General features: G+C 49.2%; 1 protein-coding gene across 1 annotated transcript; it reads right to left on the bottom strand.

Annotated features, from left to right (window-relative positions):
• Nucleotides 1-9051: 9051 nt before the first annotated feature.
• Nucleotides 9052-10049, bottom strand: LOC119365118 (E3 ubiquitin-protein ligase EL5-like). Its single transcript, XM_037630714.1, has one exon. The coding sequence runs from the start codon at nt 9954-9956 to the stop codon at nt 9435-9437; it is 522 nt and encodes a 173-aa protein (XP_037486611.1). The 5' UTR covers nt 9957-10049; the 3' UTR covers nt 9052-9434.
• Nucleotides 10050-10856: the final 807 nt, after the last annotated feature.

Here is a 10856-nt window from a genome sequence, read left to right as displayed (position 1 = left end):
GCCGCCTTGTGGAGCTCGACCAGCTGCTTCAGCTGGTCGCTAAGGGGCACCGGATGTTCGGCCTCAGCATACTAAGACCAGAAGACCTTCTCCGTCGAGCTCCCCTCCTCGGCCCAGTAGAATGCGGCAGCATCGGACACGCTGCGAGGAAGATCTGCGAACGCCCGTGGAGAGCTCTGAATACGGGTAAGCAACAGGTAATTAACACTCACATGCTTACTTTGCATGAAAAATGCCTTACCCGCTGCTATTTTCTTCACCGCCTCAATCTCCTGGAGGGCCTTGTAGGCTTCGGCCTTAGCGGCTTTGGCACTCTCAAGAGCCGTTGCAAGCTCAGACTCTCGAGTCTTCGAGTCACGCTCCAAGCTCTCATGTTTTTTCACGAGATCCTGGAGCTCTTGATGTACCTCCGCCACCCGCGCCTCCTGCCTCTCTCGCTCGGTGCGCTCCGCGGCCGCATTGCGTTCGGACGCGGCCACCGCCTCCTTCAGGGCCGCCACCTCGTTAGTGGCCCCTGCAATACCCAAGTTATCCTTGTTATTTTTCTTTTGCAACCAAAATCCTTTTCTGTAAGGTACAATTTTCATAAGGTATTACTCACCTTCTTTTTCCTCGAGCTGCTTCTTGGCACGGCCGAGCTTGTTCTCGGACCGCTCGAGGTTTTCCTTCAAAGTATTGACCTCCGCAGTCAATGCGGCGGAGGTCAGCAGCACAGCCTGCAATCCCATATTGACATATTTTCATGACTCCTGCGTTTATCTTTCTAAAGATTCTCAGTCCAGCTTTTCTTTCCGAACACCGAACCGAGCATCTGGGGCTACAGTCTATGCGGTACCATTTTACATATATTGAAATTCTTACCTCAAAGCCTGTTAGAAGGCTGTTGCAGGCTTCGGTTAGCCCGCTCTTGGCGAGCTGAACCTTCTGAATCACCGCACTCATAACAGTGCGGTGTTCCTCTTTGATGGAGGCGACGTTGAGCGCCTCCAGCAAATTATCCGGCACCTCCGGTTGGACGGAGGAAGCCGGCGTCGCGGTCTTGCCCTTCTTACGAAGGGGTCGCCCGCCGGACTCTGGAGCCACTATGGGTTCCGGTGCTGAGTCCGGTGCAAAGTCCGGGAGGTGGTCCTACGACACCTCCAGGGCCCTCTCCTCCTGGTGGGTCCCTTCTTGGGATCCCACCTCGGCATCGTCCGCATCATGGGGGTGGAGGCAGTCGGAAGAGAATCCATATCCGACGCCCCTAGGGACCCACTGGACGAAGTGGGGAGATCATCCTTAGGCGGACTGCAGGGTTGTATGCGGCATTAGAAAGACATAATGTGGCGGAAAATGAAAACCTTTAAGTTATTCGGGAGTCCGGATACTTACGATCACGCCAGGGGCTTGGCCCGTGGAGGCCAGTCGTCACTGGCATTGGCGGAGCAGTCCGGGGGAAGAGTTTTTCCCCTCTTGGACCCTTCGGCCTCCCTTGTTGGGGAGGCCTTCCTTTTCTTCCCTCCCCCCGCTGGGGGAGAGGCTTTCTTCTTTTCCTCCTCGCCTTGGTGGGAGGAGTCGGCCTCGGATTCATCATCCGATAGCACCTGAAAACGGGAACTCTTCCGAGTCCCCGTGGCCTTCTTCTTGGCCTTCTTCTCCGGCACCACATGGGGTGCCGGAGCTAGCAGCCCCGTTAGGCGGGCGTCCGCTGGGTCCTCTGGCAATGGGGCCGGACAGATAGCCTGTGCGGCCTTCTTCAGCCAGTCCTGTCAAAGGAAAGGGAGTTTAGATCCCGCATAGAGTCAAACTATGGAAAACAAGCGTCCCTTAAAGGACAGAATAACTTACTTCATCAGCTGGACGCTCCAAGCTGAATCCGCGATCTTCGGTAGCGGATGCGGGAGCCTCGGCACCCTTGAACAGCACCTTCCAGACCTCTTCGTACGTAGTGTCGAAGAGCCCACTCAAAGTCTGGTGCTGCGCCGGATCGAACTCCCACATGTTGAAGCCCCGTCGTTGGCACGGGAGAATCCGGCGGATGAGCATGACCTGGACTACGTTGACAAGCTTGAGCTTCTTGTCCACCAGCTTCTGGATACAGGCTTGGAGTCCGGTTAGCTCCTCCAAATCCCCCGAGATCCGGCCACTCTCTTTTCAGGAGGTGAGCCGTGTAGGGATGCCGGATCTAAATTCGGGGGCCGCCGCCCAATCAGGGTCACGTGGCTCGGTGATGTAGAACCACCCCGATTGCCACCCCTTGATGGTTTCCACGAAAGTGCCTTCCAGCCACGTAACATGGGACATCCTGCCCACGATGGCGCCTCCGCACTCCGCTTGGCTGCCCTTCACAACCTTCGGCTTGACACTGAAGGTCTTGAGCCACAAGACGAAGTGGGGCTGGATGCAGAGGAAGGCCTCGCACACGACGATAAACGCCGATATGTTGAGAATAAAGTTTGGGGCCAGATCATGGAAATCTAGGCCATAGTAGAACATGAGCCCCCGGACAAAAGGATGAAGTGGGAAGCCCAGTCCGCGAAGGAAATGGGGAAGGAAAACTACCCTCTCATGAGGCCTGGGGGTGGGGATGAGCTCTCCCTCGTCGGGGAGCCGATGCGCGATGTCGCTGGACAAGTATCCGGCGCTGCGCAGCTTTTGGATATGCCCCTCCGTGACGGAGGAGGCCATCCACTTGCCTCCCGCTCCGGACATATTTGGAGAAGGTTGAGGTGAGATGTGCGGGCTTGGGCGCTAGAGCTCGGGTTCGCATAGATGGATAAGCCAAGGAGGAAGAAGGCGCAGGTAAAAAGGTTGGATCTTTATCCCCTTATATGGGTGGACGCAAACATGAGCCCCCACCGGCCTGATAAAACTCGCTTATCCCCCAAGCGCCGCAATCAATGGCGCGGTTGGGTTACCCACGTCCGTATTGATGGGAATCCTGGAATAAGGGGAACACGATCTCTACTTCGACAAGACGTGCCAAGGAAACCGCCTCGCTAAATGCGCTGAGGTGGAACAATAAAAACAATTCGAGTAAAGGCTTGGAAGTGGTGTGACGTCACGCCACGGAATACGTCAGCAGATTGATCTTGTGTAATATTATTCTCTCTACGGTGGTATGTGGAATTTATTTTTGCAGAGCCGGACACTATTCTGGTGTTCACAATCTTCTATAAATTATTCGGAGGAGGAACCCGCCTTGCAATGCCGAAGACAATATGCGCACCGGACTCATCGTCATTGAAGCCTGGTTCAGGGGCTATTGAGGGAGTCCCGGACTAGGGGTGTCCGGATAGCCGAACTATCATCATCGGCCGGACTCCAAGACTATGAAGATACAAGATTGAAGACTTCATCCCGTGTCCGAATGGGACTTTCCTTGGCGTGGAAGGCAAGCTTGGCAATACGGATATGTAGATCTCCTACCTTTGTAACCGACTCTGTGTAACCCTAGCCCTCTCCGGTGTCTATATAAATCGGATGGCTGTAGTCCATAGGATGAACAACAATCATACCATAGGCTAGCTTCTAGGGTTTAGCCTCCTTGATCTCGTGGTAGATCTACTCTTGTAACACACATCATCAATATTAATCAAGCAGGACGTAGGGTTTTACCTCCATCAAGAGGGCCCGAACCTGGGTAAAACATCGTGTCCCTTGTCTCCTGTTACCATCCGCCTAGACGCACAGTTCGGGACCCCCTACCTGAGATCCGCCGGTTTTGACACCAACAGCGGTCATGTAATAGGATAGGAGTTTAGTTTCCTATCTTTTATTTTGCCGACCGGTTGTGGCTTTCCTGTTCTTGCTTTCAGGCTCTTTGTGAGCATTTTTCATTTTTTTTAGAACTTGAGACTTATGTTGGACCTTTTTGGTTATCAATAATATGGTTGTATGCATCGTTCTGATGCAGAGGCCGGGGCAAACCCCCTTTTCAAAAAAACATGTGGCAGCACACAAGCACGTACATGGTACGACATGAGTGAATTGCCAAGGGCAAAGATAAATGGGGCTGCCCTAACATGTTCAAAATACAAAAGTATAAGTATAAGTATATATATATATATATATACATATATTAAACACATAAAGTTCACACACTAAAATGGAAAATTCATAGGGTTAACATGGACATATCACACACTATAGCATTAGAAGTACACATTGACAATACACATACTAGCATGAGAAGTGTGCATTGATATACATGCCCTTTTATTGAACAACAACAACAACAACAACAACAACAACAACAACAACAATTCATTTAGCCCCAAACAAATTAGGGGTAGGTTAGAACTCAAATCCATCAGATCTTGCAACCAACTCATGATTCTCCCACGTGAATAACTAGCTTTCACATACCCTAGCCCATGATTAGTTCTTTGGTGATATTTTAGTCTTCCGTATCTCTCTTTACGAACTCCTCCTATGTCAAGTTTGGTCAACCACAACCTCCTTGACATTATCAGCATGCTTTAGCCATCCACTATGCAAGTGAGCTTCTGGAGACATGTGCTGAATATGCCCAAACCATCTCAAACGATGTTGGACAAACTTCTCTTCAATTGGTGCTACCCCAACTCTATCCCGTATATCATCATTCCGGACCCAATCCTTCCTTGTGTGGCCACACATCCATCTCAACGTGTGCATCTACGCTACACCTAACTGAACATGTTTCTTTTTAGTCGGCCAACACTCAGCACCATATACAACATTACGGGTCGAATCACTAGTCTATAAAACCTTCCTTTTAGCCTTTTATGACACTCTCTTGTCATAGAGAATGTCAGAAGCATGACGCCATTTCATCCATCTAGCTTTGATTTGATGGCTCATATCTTGAGAAATATCGCCATCCTTTTGTAACATTGACCCCAAATTTGTGAAGGGTGGAAGCCGACAAAAGCCTCTAAAATATTATGTTCGAGGAATAGACTGATTTTAGAACTCTTGCACTTAGAGCATCTCCAATAGATAATGTAGATGCAACAAAAACTAACTTATACATCTCCTAGGCCCAAAAACCCACCTTCAATAGAGGATGTAGTTGCAAAAAGAATTACACCACCTCCTTCAAGTGATGTAAAATACAACACCTGAAGATGCAAATTTGCATCTCCAGCTACAAGTGATGTAAAAATCGATGGTCGTGCCCCAGCTACCCAACTGCCTTCATTTCATTCCGCCCGCCTGCCACTCGTCGATCGGGTCATGGCCAACTCCGATGACCCTGCTGCCTCCTCTGCCGTTGGTGCGACCACTTTCCTAAATCCCACTGTCGCCTCGGCTTTGCCCCACCCCGGCCGGTGGACGTCGTGGCTGCACTGCCAGCGAAGAAGCAGCGGGCCGCCAAACCTTGAGGTGGAGGTGCAAAGCGGACGGCGGTGTGCAACCTGCCGATGAACCCATCTCGGGTGGTAAAAAAATTGAAGACGACCGCGACTACATCAGCCGATTCGCTGGCTTTCGCATCCGGTCAAGGAACCCCTCCTCCACCTCTACCGCCGCCGCCTGATGGCTCAAGAATTTGTGATGTTTTTCAAGTGATTCTTATCTAGTTTTCACTAGAACTTTGTTACTTCTTGGTTATTTCTAACACTAATCCTTCAAAAGAGAAGAAAATCTGTTTTTCCATTGTTTGGCAGGAAATACCTTATATGGAAGGAAACCAAAGAGAATTACTAAAAATTAAGTCAAATTGAGCAACTTTCATGTGGAGAGCCAAGCCACCAGGAGCAGCAGAGCAAAAGACGGCCTTCCATATGACTGCAAGCGCTCATATGAGCGGTCGTATGGAGTGCAAACAGCTCCACCACGTCTATACAAGACACTTTCATGAAGGGACCCATGGGAGAGGAGAACCCTAGCCACCGCCACCATGTCCAGAACAGAAGAAGAGGGGATCCGAAGAACCTTCGGAGATCTTCTCAGTTTTGGTCCTTTCATCTCCATCATCATCTCATCCTTCACCATTGTAAGAGGAATTCCAAGTTGTGAGAACAATTGTAACTCTATCCAATCTCATATGGAGATCAAGGCTATTTGAATTGTCCATTTCATCTTATTGTGGACCCTCTCGGTATTATCAATATAGTTTTCATGGATTTAATCTCTGGTGTGATTGGTTTCTCTCTTATGATCTTTGAGTCCCCCATAGGCGTGGGAGATGTAGGTGAGTGGTAAGATTCATTTGTGCCTAATCTATATGTCATCATTTGTATTTGCAGTAGTATGATTTGTCTAGTATGTTGTTATTCTGTGGTGAACCCTATGCGTGTTGTCCAATTTAAGGGCCCATACAACATGATCTTGAGACCTACACCGGTAACACATGTTGTTTAGGGAATCTATGACCTCCGACATGACATGTGGAAATAACTATGAGGCCCGAAGACAATATGAGATAACGTGATCCATGAAACTTAATGCTTGGTTCCGGTCCAAGGACCTTAATTGTGAAGACGGCCATTCTGTTGCAACGATGAAGCAGGACCATAGAATGAAATATAATCCCGCGAGAAGGTGTTTCATAACTTTAGGGTGATCCGCCTACAGAACACACATATCAAATACTATGAGTACGATACAAGGTAGCACTGGCACACTTGATATACTCTTGCCATGAACTGAATTCTCTTCGCGCCTAATCTCTTCATTGTAGGGAACACAACTATCACTTCCATTTATATTATTTACTTACAAGAGTTCTTACCTTCGTTACTTTAAAACCTTTTATCCTAGTTATTCTGGTTTATTCGTCCACCAAGACAGTAACAATATTTGTAGAAGGTCAAGCAGTTACTTCACACAAGAACTATGCCACCTTGTGCGTGACAAAAGCGTCACAATAATACTCTTCTCTGCTCTTCGTTGGGACGATAACTAATTGGGATACTTCCACGAAAGTGCTACACAACCCTGTTTTTCTTGCATGCATCACTGCGGACGGACATGGAGGAAGATGCAGTCACGCCCACAGCCACCGCTCCAGCATGATCGACAAAATGTCGCCAAGGTAAAAAAATAATTTTTTTTTCTCATGTTTGTTCTTTTATTAATTTCCGGTATGAATAGAATGTGAGGTTGATTACGTGTACGTCCATTTATAGTCTTGATGAAGAAGCTTTCATGCATGCAACAAATGTGTAAAATGATGATTATTTGTCTCAAGAATATGCATCACAATAATAGGATACTCAATTTAATGATGATATCTCGACATGGATGAAGAGGGTTTTCTTGTGAAGGAAAGAACCACAATTTATACCAACACCGAAGATGTGTTGATTTGCATCGCGTGGAAAACCTCTCTCAAGATGCATCCGTTGGGAGTGACCAAGCCGCGAACACGTATTGGGATCGCATCAAGGAGTACTCCAATGAGCGCAACACTAGCGGTCACTTTCGATCAAGGGACTCTACTCATCAACGTTGGGGCATCAGCAACGGCGAATGCCAAAAGTGGGATGGTTGCTTGGCAAATGTTGGTCACATGAACCCAAGTGGTTTCACGGATAGTGACTTGGTAGCTACCTGTGTGTGTGTTTACACTTCATTGCACAAATATTGAAATGTTCCCTAATTTGGTGATGACATCTTTATTGCTTTCTTGTCGAAAATGATTGCACGGGATTATTTCGAGAGAGGAACAACAAAGGAGAGAAGAGGAAGAAGAAAGGAAAAGCTTTCACTTTCCATCATTGCTACAAAGAGCTCAAGGATGAGGAGAAGTGGAAAACTAGAGAAGTTTATGATGCTTCGAAGAAGAAAAGTGTGGTGGTGGAGGATGATGAAGATGGTGAGGAAAGAAGGATCCCCACTCCTCACTCGTCAACTAAATTATAGGATGATGAAGATGGTGAGGAGAGAAGGATCCCCACTCCTCATTCGTCAACTAAATCATATAGCCGGATGGATGAAAAAAAGTCAAGGGATCCAAGGACGGAGACAATGATCTTAAAGAAGGGCTTGACGCCATTGTCATTTGCTTTGGTGGCAACATGGATGGCGGCTATGGTGGCATGGGCGATGGCTTTGGTGGCAACATGGGTGGCATGGGAGGTGGCTTTGGTGGCAACATGAGCGACATGGGAGGTGGCTTTGGTGGCAACATGAGCGGCATGGGAGGTGGCTTCAGCGGCAACATGATGAGTGGCATGGGAGGTGGCTTAAGCGGAAACATGATGAGTGGCATGGGAGGTGGCTTCGATGGCAACATGACTGGCATGGGAGGTGGAAATTAAGGTGCTTCCGGTGGAGGTCGCGGTATCGAGACTTCAACACATGAAAACGTGGACAAAGAAGCGTTGATGATGATGATGACGATGATGATGATGATGCCACCGTCCACAATGTGATATGTGACAACGGAGAGGACAAAATTTTAGTGATATGTTCGATGCTATGTTTATGCGCATTTTAATTTGTTGGACCACTAACTTTGTTCGAGATGATGCACTTTTGGTTGTAGGATTTTAAACTTTGATGCGTATGATGCACTTTTGGTTATAGAAATTTGAAATATTGCTTTTTCATGCTCGAATGCAGCTGTACAATGGCTGTACACAGTGCGGCCATCGGTCGGTTTTACATCTTCAACATGCATCATGTATTGGAGTTGGACTTTTACATTACCATTATACATCATTTGTTGGAGCTAGCTATGGCATGTGCTGCCCTATTTGCTTCATGTGTCGAATAGTCGATGTACTGAACTCTCTCATTAGCGCTCGGCAATCATATGTAATCATCGCACTGAAGGTAGATCAAAGGCGCCGACGACGAGAGGCAAGGCGCATGTCGCTTATTCGCTCGCAAATTGGGACAAAGGGGTACCATAAGAAAATGGACTTTTTTTCTTGAAGTATTGGAAAGTGGATTTTGGTGTACCTAGGTTCCAAAAATTCTCTCCCAATAGATTTTCTTACTTTCTTTTGCACATAATAGAATTTCTAACTTTAATCACCAGCTTACAGTATATTTGTGAATATAATGATGATTGTCTCTTTTCTTGGGGGGAAGGTGACGATGATTAGTTACACGTCGATTCCATGCAGTTGAAGCTGAGCAACGAGAAGAAATTAATCATCGATAACAACGTGTCAACACCGATGCATCTTCGTACCCAACAATTCCAGAAGATAGAACAGTGCACTGGATTTGACGGATGCAGGACACATTGCCAGCCCATCCCGAATTCTCAATCGCCCAGTCTTTATTGTGATCACTGATTCAATCTCTTCCCTAAACACGGACGGTACTGCTTGATATATTTTCTCAACAGGAGTTGGTCAAGAATTTTTCTGTGTGCCCATTGATTAGCACAGGTACTGCTCGGTGGTTATCGGCCTGATCGCGAACAGCCCTCGGTAGGCCTGCTGCACCCATCCAAGTACCATCGCGCCTGAAATGACAAAACTGCCCCTCGCGCAGGTACGGAGGGAGAACTAGCTGAACCGGGCCCTGGCATTGGCGAGCAGCCCCCCGCGCTGACGAGGCAGCAGGTTGGACCGGCACAGCGGGCACGTCACCTCGCCGATGTCGATCCACCGGTCGATGCAGCCTCTGTGGAAGGCGTGGGAGCAGTTGCCCAGCGGCCGCACCTCGTCCGTCAGCTCCAGCCGCTCCAGGCACACCCTGCACGTACTCGCGTCGTCGTCGTCGTGGCGACCGGCCGGCGCCGCCCTGCTCTTAGACGTCGACGATCGCGACCGCTCCGCCAGGTGCACGACGAACTCGACGGGGGGCAGCCGCTGCTTCACCGTCTCCGGAAGCGTGCCGTCCCGGTTGGGACGGCGGCGGCGGCCGCTGATGAGTGCCGCGTGCTCCTCGGGGGTGTAGGGGAACTCGTAGAGGCCGAGGAGGCAGAGTATGAGCACGAAAGCCAGCGCGGTGGCGTGGAAGAACCTGAACACGGCGGCGATGGGCCGGGGCACCGCGTTGCAGTAGCACACCAGCGGGAAGGTCATCGCGGGCGAGAGCACTTCGCTGCCGCCGGAGCGCAACAGGCAGCGGCCAACCAGGTGGACGCTTCAGAAGGCAAAACGCGAGTTGGTACACCAGCCGCGCGTCTATACGCTGAAGAGGAAAAGCGGCTTGTTTTATCGTGTCTGGCGAGGTGCGCTCGCGTGGTGCGTGTGTGCGTCGACCGGGGTCCAGGAAATGGACCGGAAAGGGTGTGCCGTTGCGGCGTGGCTGTCGCGCGCTCGAGAATTTCGTGTGGGCAACGTCGTCGCGGGCTGACCGTCTCTCATGTCACGGGCTCACGGCTCCCCGTGTCCATCAGTGTGGTGCGGGGTCACTGTGACTCCTCTGTCCTCTGTCCTCTCTCTCTCTCAGCACGCCAATCGCGAACAGGATTAGAGGGTGTCGTCTGGGCACGTGCGCGTTCGATGATTTGGTGCAAGGAAACCGGTGGCTGGAACACCGTCTTGTTTCCGGTTGGGGCTTGTTCGGCGGGAAACCGCGTGCTGCACAGAGTATTCACAAGTTTAGCATGATCCGAGTTTAGGTTTGGCATGTCGTGCGTGCGATGTCACACAGGTTTGGCGGCCGGCCGGCAACGTTGGCAATATGACACGACTATAGCTATAGCCGAGCTTCGTCAGGGACTCTGTTTCCTTCCGCCTTTTTCACATGTTTCGGCAGCTTATTTAATTTGCGAGCGTCCACATATGGTCTTCGGCTCGTCCCTCACCCTTATGACCACTCTATGGCGCTCTGTGCAATTTTTTAAAGCGTTGAATCTCAATCTATACAATAGATTGATGATTACCATACCTATTAACATACAATCAATCATATGAATGATGTTACTCATATTTAAGAAATATTTTTTCCAAACCATGCTTAAGAACTGCATGTGATCA

The sequence above is a fragment of the Triticum dicoccoides genome, chromosome 2B, assembly GCF_002162155.2.
Source record: "Triticum dicoccoides isolate Atlit2015 ecotype Zavitan chromosome 2B, WEW_v2.0, whole genome shotgun sequence".
Lineage (NCBI taxonomy): Eukaryota > Viridiplantae > Streptophyta > Magnoliopsida > Poales > Poaceae > Triticum > Triticum dicoccoides.
Note: the sequence above shows the minus strand (reverse complement) of the source record. Positions and strands in the feature narration are given on the sequence as shown.

What these genes read in the sequence shown, in the direction of transcription:
- LOC119365118 (XM_037630714.1), bottom strand. Translation starts at nt 9,956, where the DNA reads ATGACCTTCCCGCTGGTGTGCTACTGCAACGCGGTGCCCCGGCCCATC.